Source organism: Schistocerca piceifrons, chromosome 6 (assembly GCF_021461385.2).
Source record: "Schistocerca piceifrons isolate TAMUIC-IGC-003096 chromosome 6, iqSchPice1.1, whole genome shotgun sequence".
NCBI classification, from domain to species: Eukaryota; Metazoa; Arthropoda; class Insecta; order Orthoptera; family Acrididae; genus Schistocerca; species Schistocerca piceifrons.
In genome coordinates, this window is record NC_060143.1 from 135292032 (window position 1) to 135319090 (window position 27059).

Sequence of the window (27059 nt, forward strand, 5' to 3'; positions counted from 1 at the left end):
TATTGGCTGGCCACTTACATAAAATATGGGCGAGCTTGTCACACAGTGAGAAAATTAAAATCCTCTCCCTAAAATCTTTGTAAAAACATTTGACAGGGCACAGAACTTTAAAACTTTAGCCACATTCGTCCGAGTGTTGCCTAAAAGAGATGGCAGGTCCGCTGGCAAGTCAGCTGCGACCCGCTAGTCAGAAAATAAAACGCAATCCAATAAAACATGGCTCACAGTGACCTGGACGCCGCAAGCACCACACATTGGAGGGTCCTCTCGCCGGAGAAGGAAGCCATGCGTCATAGGGCTGTGGCCTATTCGAAGCCGAGTGAGGAGAACCTCGTCCCGTCGATGGGGCTGAAAGGAAGTACACCACACACGCATTGTGGGCTTGACTATATGGAGTTTATTGTCAGTCACTTCCAGCCACTCATCCTCCCACCGACGCATGACCCGTGAGCTCAACAGCGAGGTGAGTGCGTGCAAGGGGATAGCACACTGAGATACTTGTGGGGCGAGACACGCCTCCTTGGCTGCGAGATCTGCCCTTTCATTCCCAGCAATGCCAACATGCCCCGGAACCCAGCAGAAAGCTACAACTTTCACCAGTCGCTGTAGTCGGAGGAGGGCATCCTGGATGGTCTGGACAATTTTGTCTGCCGCGTACAAACGTTGCAATGAGTGAAGGGCACTGAGTGAATCGGAACAGACAAGAAATTTAGGAGAGGAAGAATGTCTCATCTGCTCCAGTGCCCGCAAGATCGCAAACAATTCTGCATCAAAGACAGTAAAAGTCTGAGGCAGTCGGACCCTGAGGACATGATATGGAAAAACAACTGAGCAACCAACAGAATCCCCTTGTTTCGACCCATCCGTAAAAACAGCTACATAGTCGTGGTGCTCAGATGAAATGGCAGAAAATGCTGCATTAAAAATGGTGGCAGGAGTGCAATCTCTCTTGTACTGCAATAAATCTAAAATCACTCCGGGCTTCTTCAGTAACCAGGGTGGCAGGTGGGGAAAACCTTGGATTTGGGGTTGTACAGACTCCACACCGAGGGACTCTAGTACACGTTGCACACGGATCCCAAACGGCAACGTAGCCCGGGGACGGCGGGAAAAAAGGCGGTCCAGAGGTGGATTGGCAACAAGATGGTGAGCAGGCGATCTGGGAGCTGCAAGAAACTTACAAGCCTGGCGCACCAGCAGGAGCTGCCGCCGGATGGTAAGTGGCGGTTCGTCAGACTCAGCACAGAGGCTGGGTACGGGACTGGTCTGATAAGCACCCATGGCCAGTCGGATCCCAGCATGGTGAACAGCGTCAAGGATCCGCAAATAAGATGGCCTCGCTGACCCATATACTGTGCACCCATAGTCCAGCCGTGAACGCACAAAAGCTCCATAAAACTGTAGGAGACACACACTGTCCACGCCCCAAGACCTGTGGCTGAGGCACTTGAGGATGTTCAGTGCCTTCAGCGTTCTGGCTTTCAAGTCATGTAGGTGTGGCAGCCATGACAACCTGGAGTCAAAAATTAGGCCCAGAAACCGCACTGTGTCTCTAAAACGTAGGACAGTATCCCCCATATGCAAGGCAGGCAAAGTAAAAAGATGACGAGAACGATTAAAATGAACACAAACACACTTTTCGGCAGAAAGCCGAAAACCTGTCTTTGCAGCCCACTCCTCTAACCGCCGCACTGTTAGCTGCAACTGACGGCTCACGGTTGCAACACTGGAGGAGGAACAGAAAACAGCAAAGTCGTCCACAAATAAGGAGCACTGTACTGGACTCCTCACTGTAGACGTTATACTGTTGATGGCTATGGCAAAGAGGGTAACACTTAAAACACTGCCCTGGGGGACACCGTTCTCTTGCTCAAAGCGATCAGACAGTGTGTTACCAATGCGGGTCTGAAAAAACCGCTGAGACAGGAAAGACCGAATGAAAATGGGGAGGCGGCCACGAAAGCCCCATTGATGCGTTTGTGCAAGAATACAGTGTCTCCAAGTAGTATCATATGCCTTACTGATATCAAAGAAGATACCGATACAGTGATGCTGACGGAGAAAAGCCTGCTGAATAGCTGCCTCTAGGAGGGTCAGGTTGTCGACTGTGGATCGAAATTTTCGGAATCCACACTGAAAGCGGCTAAGGAGCTGCCTGGTCTCTAACAGCCAGACCAGACGCCGGTTAACCATCCGTTCCAGGGTCTTTCCGACACAGCTTGTCAAGGCGATACTACGATAACTACCGGGACATGTGCGGTCCTTTCCTGGTTTGAGGAGAGGGATGAGAATTGCCTCCCTCCACGAGGTGGGGAACACTCCTGTCTGCCATATGAGATTAAAACATTCGAGGAGGATGTCCTTTGACGCCGCTGGTAGATGTCGAAGCATGGAGTACCGGATGCGGTCGTAACCTGGTGCAGTGTCAGAAGTCTCAGTAAGTGCCGATTCGAGTTCCCACATGGAGAAAGTGGAATTGTAGGCCTCAGAACTGTTCGACTGAAAGTCCAAGGTCACTCTTTCGACAGTCGCACGGTAGCGACAAAACGCTGGATCCTGATTTGCAGTGGCAGTACTTTGTGCAAAATGCTCTGCCAGCGTCCGAGCAATGGCTCTGGGTGTCGTTTGGAGGCATCCCTGGTTCAGGACAGCAGCTATTGGTAAACGGCTATGTTTACCGGAAATCATCCGGATGGCTTCCCATACTCTTGTGGAACAAGTGGAACGGTTGATGGAGTCCAGGAACTCCTGCCATGACCTTTTCTTGCTCTCTTTAATGACACGGCATGCCCTGGCTCTCGCGATTTGAAAGGCGGTAAGATTGACCGCTGTTGGGCGGCATTTAAATCGGCAAAGAGCCGCACGCCCGTCCTGGATGGCTGAACGGCACTCTTCTGTCCACCAAGGCACAAGGCGCCGCTTAAGAGTGCCAGAAGACTGTGGTATGGACAGGTCAGCAGCATGATGGACCACAAGCGTGATGTGATCCACCCATTCCTGTACGTTATTGTGGCGGTCAAAGACAGCCAACCGAGTGAACAATGGCCAGTTAGCCCTACCAATCATCCATGATGGTGGCCGCTGCTCCAGCGATACACCATCCAGGAGATGAATGCGGATAGGGAAGTGATCGCTGGAATGAAGGTCATCAATGACCTCCCAGTGAACAGAGTTGGTGAGGGTTGGAGAGCAGAAAGATAGGTCAATGGCTGAGAATGACCCTGTAGCAGTAGAGAAATGAGTCGGAGTACCTGTGTTGGGAATGCACAACACTTGAGATGTTAGGAGGCTCTCCAAAATTCGACCTCGAGCGCAAAGAGAAGTGGAGCCCCACAGGACATGATGGGCATTGAAGTCTCCCAGGAGGAGAAATGGGCGGGGGAGTTGGTCGATAAGATCTGTGAGAGCGTCTAAGGTCATTGCATCCAGAGGGGGTAAATAAAGGGAGCAAACGGTAAGCCTCCGAGGTGAATGAATTTCAACTGCAACTGCTTGCAGGTCAGTATCCAGGGGGAGAGCAGAGGAGTGGTGGTCATTATTGACAAACACAGCAACTCTGCCTTTGGCCCTTTCTCCAGTCAGGTCATCTTTGCGATGTGACGTATAGCCCCTTAGTACAGGAGCATCAGATGGTTTTAAATGTGTTTCCTGTAAACACAAGCACAGGGGGCCTTGCCGTGCTAGGAGGTTCAGTTCCTCCACATGTGCCCGGAATCCATTCATGTTCCACTGTATAATGGGAGCCATCTATCAGGGTGGGAGTACCTTCATTCTCACTTTCTGTTGAGGAGGAGAGCCCACAACAGGTGGAGACTCAGTTTTGGGGCGAGATGATTGCCCCAGTCTGACATCAACCTCCATCGCCTCAGAAGAGGAGTCGAGAGAGACGTCAGAGAGAATGACATCCACACCAGGAGACTGTATAACTGCAGTCTCCTTTAGTGGGCGAGTCTTCACCTTTGTCTTTGGCTTTGATGTTATGGCCTGAGGTGGCATTGGAGCCAAAACCTCAGAAGCAGTAGGGGGTGTAGCAGCGCTGGGCAGTGCACAAGACTGGACCCGGGAAGGGGCAGGAAGTTCCATGATGTCAGCTACCACGGCCTGGTCAGAAGGCTGGGGGGGGAGCAGCAGGCTTCACAGGAATGGCAGCAGCACACATACATTGACAAGCGCAGGTGCTAGTGCTGACAGTAGCAACCTCCATTTGTGTAGCGGCATCGGTTTTCAAGACTGGTTGTTTGAGAACAGAAGAAAAGGAAGCAGCGAACGTGGGCGGCTGCATGGACTTGTAGATTTTCTTCACCTCACCATACGGGATGCGTTTTGTAGTTTTTAGTTCCTGGATCTTCCGTTCCTCAAGGAAAACTCTGCAGTCCCTGCTCCACACAGGGTGATCCCCAGAGCAGTTGACACGCTTGGGAGGAGAGGAGCAACCAACTCCCTCATGGGCGGCTTTACCACAATTCCCGCACGTGGCTTCCCCTCTACAGCCGAGAGTAGTGTGTCCAAAGTGTTGGCATTTAAAACACCGCATGGGGTTGGGGTAATAAGGCCATACACTGAGACGTAGGAAACCTGCCTTCACATGCTCTGGCAGTTTTGTGGTGTTAAATGTAAGGATAAATGAGTCAGTCTTTATGAGAGCACCATCCACCCGTTTCATAATGTGTTGCACGTCGACAATTCCTTCCCGGGACCATTCAGCCTTCAGTTCGTCTTGGGGAATGTCAACGAGATCTCTGCAAATCACAACACCCTTGCTGTAGTTCAAGGTGTTGTGAAATTCAGTCTCTATCGCAAACTCCCCAAGAAATTGTGCCTTCTGAAGGTTCTGGACTTGCTGGAAGCTAGATGTTTCAACCAACAAGGTGCCATTTCGCAAGCGCTTTACAGATTTTAATGTGCCAGCAATACCTTCTAAGCCCTTCTGTATATAAAATGGCGAAACTTTTTCAAAACTCCCATCTTTTCTTTTAATTATGAAAAACACATTCTGCGAAGCAGCATGCATTCTGTTACTACTACCTGAATCAGGAGGACTGGCTACATGAGCCCTCTTGTTGGATGGGGTGTTAGAACCCACCAGCGGTCCACCCTTTCTGCTGGCAGGAGAAGAATAAAAGTTCGAGGGTTCCATCTCGGTCCCACGAGCAGCTAGGGAACTAGAAGTCCACCTAGACAGAGCCCCGCGTGCCTAGGTAAGCCTTATACAACTGGGGCGCGGCAGGTGCCCCAGAGGTTGCCCGCTTGCGACTGTTCCACCCCAACAGCCATGCATCTTATAGGCGCGCAGCACACCGTAAGATTGAGGGGTTTTTATAGAGGTTTACCTTCCTCGCAATCCAGGCGGTCAAGCCAAGATTACCATTCCCCGCAGCACACAACATTCCACCGCCGTGCCATGCGGTGGTCACTGAAGCATGTCCGGGGGTTACGGTGACAGGAGACTGGCGGCGCTGACCAGTCCCCAGCTCAGGACCCCGTGGTCGCCAAGCCCGTACTCAGCAAATGAATGCTGAGCCCCTGGGGGGGTAGTAAAAAGAACCAATTATTAATTTACTGTGGCTGTCAATTATAACCTCTACTCATACTAACTCACAGGAACTGTATACTTTAATTTCACTACAATGTAAACTATTTCTGACAGCAATAAATGCTCCACCAACAACTATATTTAATCTGTTCTTTCTGAACACATCTATGTCCTCTGTAAAAATTTCACCTAAACTTGTCTTTGGCTTTAGCCAGCTTACCTTATGTATAACAATTTGAGCTTCAGTGCTTGGAGCTCTGGTTCTTTTCCAATGCACCCACGACAAATTGCAACTACATTACTGATTGCTGTTAGGTCTGCCCTTGTCTTTTGTTTGCCCTGCATCCTTTTAGACTGATGCCCTTTCTGTAGCTTCCCAAGACCCTCTAATCTAAAAAAACTCCCAGTCCCTCCAAACAACCCCCGCTACCTGTGTAACTACTTCCTGTGTGTACTGGACCATTGACCTATTAAGCAGAACTCCACCCTATGGTGCAAGTCGAGGAATCTGCAGCCTATATGTCTGAGCCTCTGATTTAGATCCTCCACTCAGCTCTGTGCCAAAGGTCCACAATCAGTCATGTCGATGATGAGCTCTACCTTCACCTCACATGCAAGATTGGCAGTTTTTACCACTTCAGCTAACAGCCTGAAACTAGAGAGATTGTCTTCCAATCCAAAGGAACACACAATGTTAGTGACAATGTGAGCCACCACCTGCAGTTGGCTGCACTCTGTTCTGCTCTCAGTATGTGGAAGCAACACACATAGTTAGTACTGACTTGAGCCACCACCTGCCATTGGCTGCACCCTTTGCTCTTCATTGCATCTGAGAGCTCCCACTCTACATCTAGAATGACTGCTTCCATATGCGTGCAGAGTGCACACTGGATTCCTTCCCTTCCTTGGCAGCCACACTCCTATTGGGCTCCATTACACACCTAAAGTTGGAGCTTCCAACTATCAGTAATCCCTTCCTCTGTGACTGCCCTCGTGTTGTAGGCTGAGAGACTTCCTCTGAAACAGGGAAAATGACTGCATCTGACTCAGGATGTTTATTAAACACAGGTAGCACCTGAAACCTGTTTGTCAGACAAACTGTGGAGGCCCTCCGGTCAGCCCCGTAGAGACTTCCACTGCCTGACACACCATGGCACAACTTCCCACTCAACCATGTGTAAAGGATCAACCTCGATGCAGGCAGGTCCCAGGGTGGCCACAGTAGTTGGCCAGTTGGAGGACACATAGGATGTGCTAGACATCCCTTGTACCACTAATAGTGAAATTACTTTCTTGTTTATTGTACACACACAAACTGAGAGTGAACCTGCCGCACCTACCATCACTTTGGGTGTAATTCATTTGTGTTTTGATAAGCAACAAACGTTCTCTCAACCTGATCAATAGCAAATACTTTTGCTTCTAAACATTTTCTTGTGTCTACTAGACTGGAAAAACACAGGCTTTGTTGCCTGCACAAATTGAACTAAATTCTTGATCTTCGCCGGCCGCGGTGGCCATGCTGTTCTAGGCGCCTCAGTCTGGAACTGCGCGACTGCTACGGTCACAGGTTCGAATCCTGCCTCAGGCATGGATGTGTGTGATGTCCTTAGGTTAGTTAGGTTTAAGTAGTTCTAAGTTCTAGGGGATTGGTGACCTCAGATGTTAAGTCCCATAATGCTCAGAGCCATTTGAACCATCTTTACCTTCATAAAGTCCTGTAACCTGCATTACGTCTTCTGGAAAGTGGTTTTTTCCCCTTACAGTTGCTTTGTTGCATATGCTAATAGCTAATATTCCTTTTTTCCATTCATTTTTAACATACTTGCTGCTTTTCTTTCCTGAAACACAAAATTCTTCATAGATTTTTTTTAATGGACCAGCTCTGATGAATTAAGGTCAAAATGTGAATTATTTTCTTGATGCCTGTTTATGTTCAGCATTTTCTTAATTTCTTTGATCAACTGTTAATGTTGTAATGTAAACATTCACAAATTTTATTTTTTTATTTTGCACATGGTTGCTTAGTTCAGTACAATAAAGTCCACCAAAAGTGGCACTTTTTAAAATTATTGTTTCACTTTGTAAAGCCTCTCTTGAACCTATTTATTGAAATTTTAATGGTGATAAGCTTGTAGTCAGATTTTCAGAAATATTGGTCTCATCAGCTTTGTCTGGTCGAGATGAAATTAATAACTGTGGAATTTTTCATTTTGCAAACATCTTTCCAGCATGATGTGCACAGTTTGTGGTTTGGTTTTATGTCAGACATTATCATAAATTTTAGGTGATGAGTCATTTCCAAGTCAACTGAGCATAGAAATTTTCATATTGTGTAATTATTTTCACTAAAATCGTTACTACATGATTTTTGTAAAAATGTGTTTATGTGTAAGAGCAGTGCTTATTCAGGAAAACATATCTCAGCAACTTTCTTCCAAACATAAGCCAGTTCATTGATTAAGCAGCTTTCGTTCTTGTAAATAAAAACCTTTGTATCCACTTTAGGCTGTTGCAGATTTCATAGGCAGTTAAATTACATACAGAATTGTTAATATTTTCAAAGCTGCAAGGGTTTAAATTGATATTTTTTGCCTGTATATCACAAATACAATGCTGATATAACCAAGAAAAATTTCAACTCATTAAATACAGGGCAGAAAACTGTTTTGAAGTCTTGAACCCATTGGTTAGTATTGTTCAATATAACAGTGACCCTTTGACTGAGTGTTCCAAACACATTTTGTAAGGGATATTCTGAATACAAATGCCATGGCCACTAAATTAACGAAACATTTTGGAATGTGAAATTCTGAAGTTGTTGTGTGTACTGCTGAATATTGTCATTTTCTTAGCATGATACTTCAGTGACATTGTAGCAATACTGACCTGAGTCTTGTTGTTTCTCACTAGTAGCACCACTCTTGACTATATTGAAGTTGAAAGCCCAGATCAGTGTGGGATGGAATGTATTCAAAACAGTACACATCACCATTCAGACTGCATTAATATAAACATTTATTCCTTGGGACATTTGATTATTAACAATGGTGACCAGTTTATCAACTATGAAAACTTATTAGAGCACAGAACCAGAGCACCACCTACAATTACCTATCAATAGTCTGGAGGCAAAATTAATTATTTAATCATGGCAACACAATTCTCATGTAACTTACACAAAATCATCACAATTCATACTGAGTACAATCCTTTAGTAATTTATTGTTGGGGATTATGCTTCAGTAGTGCATTTGATTCAGTCCATAATGAGCATAATCATACCCAACAATCACTCTTTTTGAAGATTAATAACATTCCATACTCTTTCTAATCACAATGTGGTTCTGTTAAAATGTTCCTTAATTTGAGGTACTTTAATCACTCAAAAGTCTTTAAACATTAATATTAGTGAGTCTTACAGTTGTCAGTGAGCATAATTTTACATATGAAATGTGCATGATTGTGGCATGAGCCAACACCAAAAGTACACCCAACATAGGTCATACTACTAGGCTTTCAAACTGTGATCTGGTAATTTTTGTGACCAAGTGGATGTCATAAAGGATGGTTTAGGAATAAACTGATATTTTGAAAACTACATAACGCTTTAAAATGGCCAGGTTGGATTTTACTTTAAAGTGATTTGGCTTGTAGAAAATGTTTCTAGTGTTAGTCAGTGCATTGGATTTTGGCAACTAGTTTATAGGTTTTTGCATATTGCTGTAATGCTAATATCAGTTAGTTAAACTCAAAATTTGAGTACCCCAATGAAAACTAATTGCCCTAGCATTAAAACAGGATAATCAAAATGATAATCATAGCAATAAATTCAAGTGATGTTAAGTCTAAATAAAATTTTCAGGTTTAAGTTTTACATGGCAGTAGATAAATGAGATGAAGATTTAGCAGAAAAAGTTGGTTATTTGTGGAAGTATGAAAGACATAACCAATAGAAAGAACCCACCATTTCAGGTAGTGAAGGGAGACAAAAATTTAATAGTCATGGGTGACTGGAATTCGAGAGTAGGAAAAGGGAGAAAAGAAAACATAGTAGGTGAATATGGATTGGGGCTAAGAAATGAAAGAGGAAACCGCCTGGTAGAATTTTGCGCAGAGCGTAACTTAATCATAGCTAACACTTGGTTCAAGAATCATAAAAGAAGGTTGTATACATGGAAGAACCCTGGAGATACTAAAAGGTATCAGATAGATTATATAATGGTAAGACAGAGATTTAGGAACCAGGTTTTAAATTGTAAGACATTTCCAGGGGCAGGTGTGGACTCTGACCACAATCTATTGGTTATGAACTGTAGATTAAAACTGAAGAAACTGCAAAAAGGTGAGAATTTAAGGAGATGGAACCTGGATAAACTGAAAGAACCAGAGGTTATACAGCATTTCAGGGGGAGCATAAGGGAACAATTGACAGGAATGGGGGAAAGAAATACAGTAGAAGAAGAATGGGTAGCTTTGAGGGATGAAATAGTGAAGGCAGCAGAGAATCAAATAGGTAAAAAGACAAGGGCTAGTAGAAACCCATGGGTAACAAAAGAAATATTGAATTTAATTGATGAAAGGAGAAAATATAAAAATGCAGTAAATAAAGCAGGCAAAAAGGAATACAAACGTCTCAAAAATGAGATTGATAGGAAGTGCAAAATGGCTAAGCAGGGATGGCTAGAGGACAAATGTAAGGATGTAGAGGCTTATCTCACTAGGGGTAAGAAAGGTACTGCCTACAGGAAAATTAAAGAGACCTTTGAAGAAAGGAGAACCACTTGCATGAATTTCAAGAGCTCAGATGGAAACCCAGTTTTAAGCAAAGAAGGGAAAGCAGAAAGGTGGAAGGAGTATATAGAGGGTCTATACAAGGGCGATGTACTTGAGGAGAATATTATGGAATTGGAAGAGGATGTAGATGAAGATGAAATGGGAGATATGATACTGCGTGAAGAGTTTGATAGAGCACTGAAAGACCTGAGTCGAAACAAGGCCCCCAGAGCAGACAACATTCCATTAGAACTACTGACAGCCTTGGGAGAGCCAGTCCTGACAAAACTCTACCATCTGGTGAGCAAGATGTATGAGACAGGCGAAATACCCTCAGACTTCACTAAGAATATAATAAGTCCAATCCCAAAGAAAGCAGGTGTTGGCAGATGTGAAAATTACCGAACTATCAGTTTAATAAGTCACAGCTGCAAAATACTAACGTGAATTCTTTACAGACGAATGGAAAAATTGATAGAAGCCGACCTCGGGGAAGATCAGTTTGGATTCTGTAGAAATGTTGGAACATGTGAGGCAATACTGACCCTACGACTTAGCTTAGAAGAAAGATTAAGGAAAGGCAAACCTACGTTTCTAGCATTTGTAGACTTAGAGAAAGCTTTTGACAATGTTGATTGGAATACCCTCTTTCAAATTCTGAAGGTGACAGGGGTAAAATACAGGGAGTGAAAGGCTATTTACAATTTGTACAGAAACCAGATGGCAGTTATAAGAGTCGAGGGACATGAAAGGGAAGCAGTGGTTGGGAAGGGAGTAAGACAGGGTTGTAGCCTCTCCCCGATGTTGTTCAATCTGTATATTGAGCAAGCAGTAAAGGAAACAAAAGAAAAATTCGGAGTAGGTATTAAAATTCATGGAGAAGAAATAAAAACTTTGAGGTTCGCCGATGACATTGTAATTCTGTCAGAGACAGCAAAGGACTTGGAAGAGCAGTTGAATGGAATGGACAGTGTCTTGAAAGGAGGGTATAAGATGAACATCAACAAAAGCAAAACGAGGATAATGGAATGTGGTCGAATTAAATCGGGTGATGCTGAGGGAATTAGATTAGGAAATGAGACACTTACAGCAGTATAGGAGTTTTGCTATTTGGGGAGCAAAATAACTGATGATGGTCAAAGTAGAGAGGATATACAATGTAGGCTAGCAATGGCAAAGAAAGCGTTTCTGAAGAAGAAAAATTTGTTAATATTGAGTATAGATTTAAATGTCAGGAAGTCGTTTCTGAAAGTATTTGTATGGAGTGTAGCCATGTATGGAAGTGAAACATGGATGATAAATAGTTTAGACAAGAAGAGAATAGAAGCTTTTGAAATGTGGTGCTACAGAAGAATGCTGAAGATTAGATGGATAGATCACATAACTAATGAAGAGGTATTGAATAGAATTGGGGAAAAGAGGAGCTTGTGGCACAACTTGACCAGAAGAAGGGATCGGTTGGTAGGACATGTTCTGAGACATCGAGCGATCACCAATTTAGTATTGGAGGTCAGCATGGAGGGTAAAAATCGTAGAGGGAGACCAAGAGATGAATACACTAAGCAGATTCAGAAGGATGTAGGCTGCGGTAGGTACTGCGAGATGAAGAAGCTTGCACAGGATAGAGTAGCATGGAGAGCTGCATCAAACCAGTCTCAACTGAAGACCACAACAACAACAACATGTCAAACTTGACTCATTGCATTCATCAGCTACTACCTGAGACTGAGAGTCAGCTGGAGGTTACCTGTAATTTGTACCCTCTGCCTTCGCACTCCATCTGTGGACCATACCTGCAGGTGCCATCCTCAAGTATTTTGTTTTTGGTCTAACCAAGCTGCTGATCACATTCTGTTTGTGGTCTGTTCTTTTTGGGGTTGTACTCGGAAGTTGTGTTGTCAGTCCAATACAGCTGATAGTGTGCTTGAGATCTCTTTATTGGTGAGTTCTGCATTTGTTGTCTTTCTAATAGATCCAGTGCAGGATCCCAAACTTTATTCAGATGATAACCCATGTCCCTATTGATCAAGTTCTCTGTCAATTGTATCTCAATCAACTCCTTCGCTACACTATACCAATAACTGGGCATCTGGGCTACGATTCTCATCTCTTCATAGCTCATTTTTTAAAATGAAGAAACTGCACAATGGTTGCAACTGTTGTGCAGTTTCTCCATTTTACGAAATGGACTTAGACAGTTGTGGCTGCCCCATAAGAAGAACTCTGTTTCTTCATAGCTCATGGAATGATCTAGTTCCATACAGTTTTCAGCAATGGCTGATTTGGTTGCTCGTCACAAATGAATATGACATTGATGTTCTTGGCATTTGATGGCAAAAGTCCTTGTACTTTGTCCAGACTATGACATTTTTAACATTCCTGAGACAGGACATACTCTTGATGGCCCCCCCCCCCCCCCCCAAGTATCCTTCTTATTTTGGCAGAGACAGATTCTGCATAGGGCAGCTAGCCACTGCATTGGATTTTTTCTGATCTTCTTCCTCATTATGTAATAAAGTGTCCAAGTGAATGCCCCCCCCCCCCCCCCCCAAGTGTCCTTGGCAGTGTACACATTCCTGCAGCACACAGTGTGTAGATGTTCCCTCTCTGACATCAGGTAGACTTCTTAAGATAATCAGCATTCCCTGTACACCTGGGTCTTTAGGACCCCATTCTGATGATCTGAGTGTGACAGCTACTCACCTGCAGATGTAAACTAGTACATCCAGGAATGGTAGCTGACCATTCTTTTCCAATTCCATGATGAACATTATGTTCAGATGACAAGAGTTTAGATGTTGCAAAAACTCGCTGAGGCTGTTCCTGCCATAGGGCCAAATCACAAAGGTTGTCACCAACGTACCTAAAGAAACACATTTGTTCCTTGATCTTTAATGCTTTGTGCTTGATATTGTGGGTGAATAGATTGACACACCCTGGACAGAAGGAACTGCTCATGGCTACTGCCTTTGTCTTTTCATAATATAAGTAATATGTAGAGCTCAATGCATACCTGGAAAGATCTATCAGAGCATCATCAAACTTTTCTGCATCAGCTCAAATGAGTATTTCAGTGGCTCCATGGTAAACAGGGAATCGCATCAAAACTGACTATTATATGCATCTCTGAGATATGTAGAGCCTTGATTCTATTTAATCCACGGAGTTACAGATGCATTGAATGTAGTTCCCCTCACATGGGCTCAGCAGTGTCTTTAAGTATTTAGCTTGATGGTATGTTTCCTCATCATTGTCGCTGACAGTTGGATGCAGTGGTACACACTGTTTGTGCACCTTAGGTAGTCCACACAACTTTGGTGGTACTGGAGAAGTTGACCATGATCCTTTGATGAGCATGTTTGGCATGTCTATTGCCTTCAACAAAGTACTACCTACCCAATCCAGATTATGTTCCAGTTATCTATATGCCAGTTATCAAGAAGTTAGTGTATTTTCTAATTATATTTAATTCACTGGATAATGAGTATACGGTTTCCTTTGTCTTCTGGCAACCCCTCAGTGCTGCTGTTTCCTCAGGCTTTCTTCAGTGCAGATATCTCAAACTTGGAGGTGTTTCATTTCAGTGGTTTTGTCTTGGTAATCACTCTGTAGGTTTCATGCTGGGCTCCCTCCATGATGAAGACAGCTTGATGTCAGAGACAGAAGATCTACACACAGTGTTCTGCAGAAATATATACATTACTAAGCACAACGTGGAGGCCTTTCACCCGGATACTTGATCACATGATGAGGAAGAAGATCAAGATAAACCCAATGTCTGGCTTGTCTGCACTATGCAGGATATGTCTTCACCAGAGTCTGCAGAATACTGAGAAAATACATCATCAGGTATGTGTCCTGCTTGCCAACCAAGATCAGAGTACTACTGGGGAATGTTAAAAAGGACCTTGGCTTACAAAACCAATGAATTCATAGTATATCTTGCCAATATGGGATGTCACATGTTGGACAAACTACAAGAACTGTTGATGTCAGATGCCAAGAACATCCACACCACGCCAACTGCAACAAGCAACCAATCCAGGCATTGCTGATTACTGCTTGGATATTTATCATTCAATGAGTTATGAAGAGATGAAAATCATAGCTGAGTTACTCAGATACTGTGACAGTGTCATGAGAGAATTGATCAAGAGTTGACTAACAGAGGACCTAATCAACTGGGAAGGGGCTATCAGATGAGTAAATCTCAGGATCCTTCACTGGACCTACCAGAAGCACAATAACTGCAGAACTCGTCAGCACAGAAACCTTAAGCATCCTGCTACGAAGAACAGACTGACAGTAGAGGATCCTAGGATGATCCAAATGAGAACAGACCTCAAACCGAACACAGCCAGTCAGCCTGGACCAAAAGCAGAACAGCTGAAGATGACACATGTGGGAGTAGATAACATGTAGAGCACACTGTCTAGTATGAGGGGGCTCGGCTCTTTACAAGATGAGCCAAGCAGTTATTATTCAAAATGAGAACATACTATGGAGCACTGGGCAGTGCTGACACAAGAGGGTAGCACATGTGGGAGAAGGAAGGCAGGAAACGCAAACCACAGATGGAGTATGAGGCTGCATAAGTGCCCAAAGGCAGTTCTTGTGGGAGTGGGCCACAGATGGAGTGAGAAAACAGCAGGAGTGGACCTCAAACGGTGTATCAGGCAGCACAGGTGCTTAAGAATAGTGCCTGCAGGAGCAGAAAGGTGGCAAGTTGGGCTGCAGAATGGGTATCAGGTGATGCAGATGCCTAAGGACGGACCTGCAGGAGCAGACTGCAGAAAGAGAAGGAAAGCAGTGATAGTGGATCGTAGATGGAGTCGGAAGGCTACAAGAGCAGTACTTGGATGGAGCGGGATGATTGGGGGTACAAATTATGGACTCATTCATCCAATGATCAGCCTCATTGAGCATCTGGTGAGTCACTTCACCAAAATATTGTGCAACAATGTTGGCGATATCTGACAGTAAACACAAGAACTCAAGAATATTAGCAAACTGCTGAGAAAGCCTGAAGAAGTACATCAGCTGGCACTATGGGGAGGGGACGTACTACAATTTCATGAGGATAGATAAGTTGCAACAGAGGAAAGGAAGATGCTTAGTTTTCTTTTCTTTCTGCTGAGATATTGTGATGTAGAAATAGTACTGATTTTCACCAATATCAAATACATTATAACTCTAGAGTGGCAAACAAGAGCAAACAACTGGGATGCATGGCATTTGTGAGGGAAAGGATTTGAGACATGCACCACAGACTAAATGTAGTTTCTGGGAATATTTTACTTTTACACCTGTGTACGGCAGCGTCACTGGCAAACAAAGATTTGGTCTCTAGCAGGGCACACACATAAAAATGCCCTGGTAGGCTAAGTAAAATGCCAGGGCAGCCAATCTGCGAAGTTTGATCGTATGTGAAAGAAGTCAGAGCAGGCAGATGATATAAGGACTGTGATTAATTTAAGTAGCCAGTGTCTTGATGACATCACCATGAAGGCACTCAGCAAATTCCTCAATTTTACACCAACACCGAGCAGTGTCCCTATCTCAATATTTATCAGTACAGTGAAGCAAATTGCCAACAAGAGTCCACTGAATCTGATAGAGAAATCTGCTGTTGAACTTGCAGAGCGATTACCAAGACAAAACTACCAAAATCAAACATCACCAGGGATGAGAGGATGACACTGAAGAAACTATGAGGAGATAGCAGCATTTTTATGGTGCCAATAGACAAAGGAAATTCTGTGTAGTCATTATGTAGCAACCGGATTATAATGAGAAAATTCATGAACTCGTTGATAACAAGGCATATAGATGACTGGAATCTGATCCATGTCTAGAGTGGCAGGAAGACCAGTACTGTACTGAAGGCAACAGGCAACCAGACATGCTCATCAAAGAATTGTGGTCAGGACCTTCAGTATCAGCAAGGCTGTGTGGACTACTAAATGTACACAAAGGAGGGTACCACTGAGTTCATGTCCACAGGACATACTTATCATTAGACAAAGACAACTTGATGTCAAAGAATGAACATCTACACACTGTGTTCTGCAGAAATAGGTATACTGCTAAGCAGATTGGGAAGTTCATTCACCCAGACACTCAACCACCTGACCAGGGAGAAGATCAGGATAAAGTCAGCAGGATACTGAGAAAGTACATCATTAAGTGTGTCTGTCCACCAACCAAGAACAGAGGACTCGTTGGGAATGTTAAACATGATCTTGGTCTGTGAAAGCTAGCCAAAGTGGCTTGTCATATGTTTGACAGACTACAAGAACTGTTGACCTCAAATGCCAAGAACATGCACATCACACTCATCTGTAACAACCAACCAAGTCAGCAATCACTGAACACTTCATTCGATGAACTATGAAGAAAAGAGAATCCTAGACCAGACACCTAGATACTGAAACAGTGTAATGAGGGAAGCAATTGAGATTCAACTGATGGAGAACCTAGCAATTGGGAGATGGGCTATTGGCTGAATAAAACTTGGGATCTTGCACTGGATCCTTTAAAAATAATATGAATACAGAACTTACCAGCACAGAAAACTCAAGCACATTGCGGACAGACTGACAACAGAGCATCCCAGGATGACCCAAACAGAAATGAGCCACAAACTGAATTCTGAACAGTCAACTTGCACCTAAAACAGCATCTCTAGATGTACTGGGAAGAATAACTGCTTAAATGCCACTGTCGTATATATGACTCAGATTATGTGATATTTGACAATATTATGAAAAGGATAGATTGCTGCTTGCAATACAGAGGACATATTGAGTCACAAACAGGCACAACAAAAAGAGTGCCATACATGTAAGCTTTTGGCCAAAAGGCCTTCTTTTAGCATAGGAAACTCACACACATGCACACATTTACACAAGCACAACTCAGGCACACAACCATTGTTGCTGGCTCCTGAGGCCCCACTGTGGCAGCTGTGCCTGATAGGATTAGTAGCCTGGGCAGGCAGAGGAGGTGGGGAGGGAGGGGGGGGGCTGTAAGGAGGAGGTAGGGGTACGGAGAGGGAAGGATAGCAAAATAGGTATGGGGAAGGATGTATTGCAGCTTATGGGAATGTGCAGGGGTTAGTGTTGGGTACTGTCATGTGAGGTTTAATGGGGGGAGGGAATGGAAGAGGCGGAGAAGTAAAGGAGGGGAAAGAGGAGGAGAGAGAGGGGGCGGGAAGAAGGGAGAGAGGCTAGTGGGCGTGTTGCTGGAATAGAGGGCTATGTAGCACTGGAGTGGGAGGAGGGAAGGGGCTGGGGACTAGTGAAGGTTGTGGCCAATTGCAGGGAGTGTCCCCACCTGTGCAGTTCGGGAAAGGTGGGAACTCTCCCTGCAGTATATCCTTTTTTTTTGTCATCAGTCTACTGACTGGTTTGACGCGGCCCGCCACTAATTCCTTTCCTGTGCTAACCTCTTCATCTCAGAGTAGCACTTGCAATCTACGTCTTCAATTATTTGCTTGATGTATTCCAATCTCTGTCTTCCTCTACAGTTTTTGCCCTCTACAGCTCCCTCTAGTACCATGGAAGTCATTCCCTCATGTCGTAGCAGATGTCCTATCATCCTGTCCCTTCTCCTTATCAGTGTTTTCCACATATTCCTTTCCTCTCCGATTCTGCGTAGGACCTCCTCATTCCTTACCTTATCAGTCCACCTAATTTTCAGCATTCGTCTATAGCACCACATCTCAAATGCTTCGATTCTCTTCTGTTCCAGTTTTCCCACAGTCCATGTTTCACTACCATACAATGCTGTACTCCAGACGTACATCCTCAGAAATTTCTTCCTCAAATTAAGGCCGATATTTGATATTAGTAGACTTCGCTTGGCCAGAAATGCCTTTTTTACCATAGCGAGTCTGCTTTTGATGTCCTCCTTGCTCCGTCCGTCATTGGTTATTTTACTGCCTAGGTAGCAGAATTCCTTAACTTCATTGACTTCATGACCATCAATCCTGATGTTAAGTTTCTCGCTGTTCTCATTTCTACTACTTCTCATTACCTTCGTCTTTCTCCAGTTTATTCTCAAACCATACTGTGTATTCATTAGACTGTTCATTCCGTTCAGCAGATCATTTAATTCTTCTTCACTTTCACTCAGGATAGCAATGTCATCAGCGAATCGTATCATTGATATCCTTTCACCTTGTATTTTAATTCCACTCCTGAACCTTTCTTTTATTTCCATCATTGTTTCCTCGATGTACAGATTGAAGAGTAGGGTTGAAAGGCTACAGCCTTGTCTTACACCCTTCTTAATACGAGCACTTCGTTCTTGATCGTCCACTCTTATTATTCCCTCTTGGTTGTTGTACATATTGTATATGACCCATCTCTCCCTATAGCTTACCCCTACTTTTTTCAGAATCTCGAACAGCTTGCACCATTTTATATTGTCGAACGCTTTTTCCAGGTCGACAAATCCTATGAAAGTGTCTTGATTTTTCTTTAGTCTTGCTTCCGTTATTAGCCGTAATGTCAGAATTGCCTCTCTCGTCCCTTTACTTTTCCTAAAGCCAAACTGATCGTCACCTAGCGCATTCTCAATTTTCTTTTCCATTCTTCTGTATATTATTCTTGTAAGCAGCTTCGATGCATGAGCTGTTAAGCTGATTGTGCAATAATTCTCGCACTTATCAGCTCTTGCCGTCTTCGGAATTGTGTGGATGGTGCTTTTCCGAAAGTCAGATGGTATGTCGCCAGACTCATATATTCTACACACCAACGTGAATAGTCGTTTTGTTGCCACTTCCCCCAAAGATTTTAGAAATTCTGATGGACTGTTATCTATCCCTTCTGCCTTATTGGACCATAAGTCCTCCAAAGCTCTTTTAAATTCTGATTCTAATACTGGATCCCCTATCTCTTCTAAATCAACTCCTGTCTCTTCTTCTATCACATCAGACAAATCTTCACCCTCATAGAGGCTTTCAATGTATTCTTTCCACCTATCTGCTCTCTCCTCTGCATTTAACAGTGGAATTCCCATTGCACTCTTAATGTTACCACTGTTGCTTTTAATGTCCTGTATGCTGAGTCTGTCCTTCCGACAATCATATCTTTTTCAATGTCTTCACATTTTTCCTGCAGCCATTTCATCTTAGCTTCCCTGCACTTCCTATTTATTTCATTCCTCAGTGACTTGTACTTCTGTATTCCTGATTTTCCCGGAACATGTTTGTACTTGCTACCTTCTTTGTACCTATGTTTCCCTTCCCAACTTCTGTGATGGCCCTTTTTAGAGGTGTCCATTCCTCTTCAACTGTACTGCCTACTGCGCTATTCCTTATTGCTGTATCTATAGCGTTAGAGAACTTCAAACGTATCTCGTCATTCCTTAGTACTTCCGTATCCCACTTCTTTGCTTATTGATTCTTCCTGACTAATGTCTTGAACTTCAGCCTACTCTTCATCACTACTATATTGTTTTCTGAGTCTATGTCTACTCCTGGGTACGTCTTACAATCCAGTATCTGATTTTGGAATCTCTGTCTGACCATGATGTAATCTAATTGAAATCTTCCCGTATCTCCCGGCCTTTTCCAAGTATACCTCCTCCTCTTGTGATTCTTGAACAGGGTATTCGCTATTACTAGCTGAAACTTGTTACAGAACTCAATTAGTCTTTCTCCTCTTTCATTCCTCGTCCCAAGCCCATATTCTCCTGTAACCTTTTCTTCTACTCCTTCCCCTACAACTGCATTCCAGTCGCCCATGACTATTAGAGTTTCGTCCCCCTTTACATACTGCATTACCCTTTCAATACCCTCATACACTTTCTCTATCTGTTCATCTTCAGCTTGCGACGTCGGCATGTATACCTGAACTGTTGTTGTCGGTGTTGGTCTGCTGTCGATTCTGATTAGAACAACCCGGTCACTGAACTGTTCACAGTAACACACCCTCTGCCCTACCTTCCTATTCATAACGAATCCTACAGCTGTTATACAATTTTCTGCTGCTGTTGATATTACCCGATACTCGTCTGACCAGAAATCCTTGTCTTCCTTCCACTTCACTTCACTGACCCCTACTATATCTAGATTGAGCCTTTGCATTTCCCTTTTCAGATTTTCTAGTTTCCCTACCACGTTCAAGCTTCTGACATTCCACGCCCCGACTCTTAGAACGTTATCCTTTCGTTGATTATTCAATCTTTTTCTCATGGTAACCTCCCCCTTGGCAGTCCCCTCCCGGAGATCCGAATGGGGGACTATTCCGGAATCTTTTGCCAATGGAGAGATCTTCATGACACTGCCTTCTGCATCCTCATGTCGTTGATGATTGCTGATTCTTCCGCCTTTAAGGGCAATTTCCCACCCCTAGGACAAGAGAGTGCCCTGAACCTCTAACCGCTCCTCTGCCCTCTTTGACAAGGCCGTTGGCAGAATGAGGCTGACTTCTTAAGCTGGAAGTCTTCACCACCAATGCGAATTATTTATCAAAATTTAGGCAGTGGCGGGGATCGAACCCGGGACCGAAGACGTTTTGATTACAAATCAAAGACACTACCCCTAGACCACGGGTTACCTATCCTACATTCCCAAAATCCCCCTTGTCTTACTCTTTGGTAGTCCCTGTTCTTCACCCACCTACCCCATCTCTGCCCCAACTCAACACTACACAGCCTTCTATACCACCAATGCACATACTAGTCTCTCTCTCTCTCTCTCTCTCTCTCTCTCTCTCTCTCTCTCTCTCTCTCTCTCTCTCTCTCTTTTCCCCTCCTTTATGCCTCTCCTCTTCTTGCTCCCCCCCCCCTTTCCCCAACCACCTGACTGACCATAGCAGCCCTATCTTGTCCCTAATACATCCCTACATGCTCCCACAAGCAGCACTACACCCATTCCCACCCCTACAACCTATCCCTCCCCATGCCCGGCACCTCCTTACCCCATCCCCCAAATTGCTTCTCCCGTCAGGCAAAGTTGCTCGCACTCCGGACTCAGAGACAGTGGTCATGTGTGTGAGTTGTGCCTGCATGAATGTGTGTGTTTTCTACATTAGAAGAAGGCATTTTGCACAAAAGCTCACTTGTACAGTAGTCTTTTTGTTGTGCCCATCTGCAGTTCAACATCCTGTCCATATGGTGTGTAGCATTCTACTCTTTCCATAACACTGTCATTATTCCTTCATGGATTTTCCATTGTTTAATTATGTGAGCTTTCCAAATCGTATCCCAAAAGATTTGTGCTCCCAGGTATTTGTAGGAGTTGGCTGTTTCAAATTTGGGCCATTGATATTATAGTCATTGGATAATACACTTTTTACATTTTGTGAAGTGCCCAATTTTACATTCCTGTTGCCAATCTTTGCACTACTGAAATTCTGCTTTGATTCCTCCACTGTAAAAAATCACCATCCTGTAAATAGATAACTAGTTCTCTGAAAACTAATTTCATGGTGGATTGCAGCTTTATGGAGAAGCCAAGAAATTGTCATTCACCATTTCAGTGTGAGATGAAGGGTTTGGTGCTACAAGTCTTTATGATAGCTTTAAGCTCTTTCAGATATTGTACTCCGTGTATTCAGGTGTGCCTTTTGTTTGCATGGTAGTAAGCACTAATGTGGAAGTACTTTCTTGTACCTTGTGTAGTCTTCATGTTAATATAGTATCTTCTATCTTTAATAAAATGCTGAAATAACAGTTTCCAGCAACATTACCCATAATCACATTTTTTTCAGTCTGCATGGTAACATAGTAAGTAAATATGTCACATAAAGAGAACATAGCAACTAAACATGATTTAATGTTGCAGAATAAGTATGGTAACAGATACGGCCGCCGTATACAGTCATACAAACCAGATACCGAGGCATGGAGGCCAGAACGCTATCAGAGATGCATAGTCACACTAAATAGTCGAACACCAGAGGTTATTCCTGGAGGCCTTCAAAACAAAAAGCCTTTAATACAGTATGTGTGTGCTTTTAGAATTTTCAGTTTGGCATTTAATAACATTTTGTTAGTATAATATGAAAAGTCTATTGCCCCTCACAGAAAATCACACATGTGTAATTTTTTCTAGTTTTGTAAGATAATTAATGAATGAAAAAGTATGAGAGATTCTTATTTATATAATGTACTTGAATGATGTGTAGCAATAATTTCTGTTCCTTGTAGCATTGATCATGATCGGTTGGGTCAAGCAGCTGTGAGAGTAAATCAGCAAGAAGGATTTTCTCAAGGAAATCACATTCATGACAACTATTCATCAGGAACAAGTATGTATGTTCTCAATTTGCCAAATTCCTCTTGGATGTTACCTATCATTCTAACATATTATAGGAAAATGTATAATGTTAACTGGTTGTAAAATAGTTCATTTTTTTAATTTTGTAATTAATTAATAAGTAGACTACTCAATTAAAAGCCCATGAATTTTGAACCTCTTGAGATTACTATAAGTCTGAGAAAATTTGAGCCGCACGGAGTGGCCGCACAGTTAGAGGCACCATGTCGCTAATTCCACGATCACTCCCACCGGAGGTTTGAGTCCTCCCTTGGGCATGGGTGTGTGTGTTGTTCTTAGCATAAGTTAGTTTAAGTAGTGTGTAAGTCTAGGGACCAATGACCTTAGCAGTTTGGTCCCCTAGGAATTCACGCACATTTGAACACATTTAGAAAATTTAAAGCCATTTAGCACATTAACTACATAACTTAACTTGTTTATGATATCGTCTTCCTATCGCTCCCAAAATCATATGCCTCCACACACACATTCTACAAAACACCCTACTCAGTCCTTATACCATGCCTACACCCAGAGACTCGCTTCATGGGCCATTCTCCTCTGAAAAACCAGAAACAACACCTGCACTATGCACCCACATGGAACATCCTATTCCATTTACGTAAAAGGTATGTCTACCCTGTCAGGGGCAGGGCTGTTGTTGTTGTTGTATTTATTGGTCCTGTTGTCTACAAAGCAACTTATGCATAACACATTGGACAAATCAAGTTATAAATATACAGCTGAAAGTCATTTCTAGGCACACGTATTTAAGGTTACAATAAAACACTTCATACATTTGTATTTATATAACACACACTTCATAAATTTAAATATTCTTCAATGGAGTGAAAGCAGTGATGCTGTAAATAAGACTCTATTCAATTCAGTTTTTATCATCACATAACATGCCTTATACAATCAAAGATTGTGACATAGGTGACTTGTCAGTTTTACACTATATATAATAATACTAAAAATATACAGTAAACTAATAATATATATGGTGTAACACAATTATAATGCATTGTTGCCATTCATGAAATCTTCTACACTATAGTAACATTTATCTTTCAGATATTTTTCCAGGTCTCTTTTGGTACCTTTTACATTTGGGTCATCCATATCTTTCCATATTTTATTTACAGATTTCATGCCCATATAGTATGGGTTTTTTTCATATGATTTTAAATGGTGGGTAGGTAACATGTAGCTTGTTCTATATCTAGTATCTTATTGATGCAAGAAGAAGTTGCCCTCAAAAAGTTGTGGGTTTCTTTTCGTGAAAGTGAGAGTTTCATAGATGTATATGCTTGGAATGCTCATTAGATCTAGTTTTACAAATAAAGGTTTACAATGTTGCTGTGGTTTTGCTCCCACCATTGCTCGGATGATTCTTTTTTGTAGTCTAAAAGCTCTAAGTAAATTTGTTTTTTCAGACCCCCAGAAAATTATACTATACCTAATGACTGAAACAATATATGCATTATATACAGTTTTTCTTACAGCTAAATCAGTAATACTATATAAGGTATTCATAATATATACAAAGCTATTCAGTCGACCCAGTATGTTGTCAACATGGTGACTCCATAACAGGTTTTTATTGACTAATACGCCAAGGAATTTGCCACAGTCTGCATCTCTAATTTTTTGTCCATATACCTTATTTCATTTATAGATTGTGCAGATTTTTTTGTGGTGAAATGAACAATTTCTGTTTTTGTAAAATTTAATGTCAAGTTATTGTTTTTGACCCACGCCTACACTTCCCCAGGTGTTTGTTCAATATGATGAATTAGGTCTACCTCGTTTTTACAACAGACTACAGCTGTTGAGTCATCTGCATAGAGGATAGTATCAGACTGGACCTGACATGGCATATCATTAATATAATACAGAAAAAGTAGTGGCCCTGATATTGAACCTTGTGGAACACCTAACTGAGTGTGTTTCCAGCCAGAGAGAAATTTCTTGCCATTGATGTTAATAAGTACTCTTTGTTTTCTGTTTGCCAAGTATGATGACATCCAGCTAAGAGGTTTGCCTTGAAAACCATAGCGTGCCAATTTTTGGAGAAGCAGGTCATGATTTATTGTGTCGAAGGCTTTGGACAGGTCTCAAAAGATGCCTGACACACACATTTTACCATTAAGACATCTGCTGACTTTTGTGACTGGATTGTGCTACAGCCTTTTCTGAAACCATATTGATTGCCTAAGATAATGCTGTTAGATGAATTGTGATTTTCGATCTGATCACATGCAGCTCTTTCAAATATTTTTGAGAAAATTGGTAACTGTGAGATTGACCTATAGTTGCCCAATTCATCTTGTTTGCCTTTTTTTATGTATGGGCCGAACTTCTGCATATTTTAATCGATTTGGGAAACATCCCTCATCAAAAGATTGGTTGATTATGAAAGAGAGTGGATATGCAATACTGTGATGGACTATTTTTATTATTTCAGTGGGGACCTCACAGATTTTGAAGTTTTTAGGGACATTATGATTTTGATGACATCTGAGATGGAAACATGAGAAAACTTAAAACATGGGCAATTGGTGTCTGTCATATTGGGCTTTGTTTTTGGTGGTGAACAGTCACCAAATTTGTTACAGTTTATGAAAAAGTCATTGAATGATTCACAAATGGCACTGGGTTCTGTAACAGCTCTACCATTTATCACTATTTTAGAAGGGCATTTTCTCTCTGCCTCGCTGATTATACGTCTTTCCCCTACACCATTGGTGTAGTTCATCAGGAGGGGACAAGTGAAGTGCTCTGTAATAATTGCATCATCAGCTTCTCTCAGCCTGCTTTACCCCCTACACACAGGTCACTAGACACTGTTGTAACTGCAACATATGGGTTGTTCACAACACATCAATAACCTGTGTTGCCCTGATTACTTCACACTTGTATACAGTGCCCAATGGACAGTGCCTTCTCACCTGCGAGTAGTGTCATAAACCTGCCTGACAGAATCGTTTGTTAAATATCAACATCCACCATGCCCACCATCTGATGTGACAATCACTCCCTTTACAAGAATTCCCCAAATCCGTGTCTGTACTTATTCATGGCGCAGCATACCTCCTCTCTTCTGATAAGATTTGTCTCTAATCTTTTAACATTGTGCACCCACTCAACTACCTTAACTCTAATAATTTACATATTGAGGACAATCTCCCTAATTCTCCATACAGGATTTCCACTCACATTTTACTACTGTCATGGCTCCTTATACACCAATTAAGGCCTTAAAACTAACTTTTTCCCTGACCAATGCTGGTCAAGTATTCTACAGGTAAGGCTTGCATCTTACCCAGAAATACTATACACAAAAGTCTGCTAGAAACACATCACAACTGGTGGCCAATACAATTGCCATTAATACTTCATGCTTCTGGTTTTCCTGGAAATGCTGTACCGGCTGCCACATTTGTTCCATCAAAATTTCCCCTTTCTGGGACTCTATTACTCTGTCCAAGGGGTGCAAACACCCTGGATTGAGTGTGTCATATACACACATTAAATCTTGAATGAGTAATACCTTCAGAGATCTTTCTGCCCAATACAACATGTTCCATGACAATGTCATAACAGTTGAGCCTGTAAGCATAGCCAGAAGACGAAAATACATCCCGACTGTCTCCTAAGTCATGCCATTACTGATCATTTTTTCCTGACACTCAAGTTTTTTCAACCCAACTGGTCTGCCTCCTTTGCAACAATTCAACCACACAGTCTCTGACATGAATATGCATTCCCACCCTCTGGAAGTATGCTTGGGCTGGCAGAAGCTCCTTCCTACACCTTGTCCCATTTACTTACCCCGAAAGCAAACTGCATACCAGTCCGTACTTGGCCACCTGGCCAGACCACAACCCTCCTTTGGATGCACAATCCACCATAAAAACAGTATTGATAATGACGACATAAAAAACTAATAACTCTGTAAAAAATTTAAAAAAAAAATTTAAAATAAAATAAAACATCCTTATGGCAATAAAAATATATATTCCCTGATGTATTAGACAAAAACAACAACAAACTACAATTATAAAACTTACATGACTTTAACCTATATGGTACATCATGCACCTTATGTTGCTCACCAATTCCAAGTTCCTTCATTTTACCCTACGTAAATTTCACCTCCTGGTTGGTCGCCGATAGCTATGGTATCCCCTCTACCATTCCTCAATTTCTTTGTTTTTCCCCTTTGATGTAGAGAGACTAGTGACCATTGCCTACTGCCCCACACAGTACTGCGGCAATTTGCCCATCCATCTGTTTGGTTGTTCCTGGCATGTAGCAAATTTGTGTTTGCTTTTTGCACATTCCTCCAAACTTCCTAATTCTTCTAGCAAACTTCCTCACTGATTCCCACTCCGGTCCTAGTTTAGGAATCAAAACATTAAAAGGGAGATGGCATTTTCTTGCTGTGCATGACCTCAAATGGTGACAAGCCCATTG

The 27059-nt window shown here is 42.6% G+C and overlaps 1 protein-coding gene across 2 annotated transcripts in view; it reads left to right on the forward strand.

The window, feature by feature from the left end:
• The window catches only part of LOC124802885, a 226553-nt gene that overhangs the window by 72519 nt on the left and 126975 nt on the right, over positions 1-27059 (forward strand). For both annotated transcript variants that reach the window (XM_047263933.1, XM_047263934.1), the window contains exons 3-4: positions 22104-22261; positions 22469-22569. In XM_047263933.1, the coding sequence (XP_047119889.1) occupies positions 22104-22261; positions 22469-22569 (259 nt within the window). The remainder of the gene's footprint in view (positions 1-22103; positions 22262-22468; positions 22570-27059) is intronic.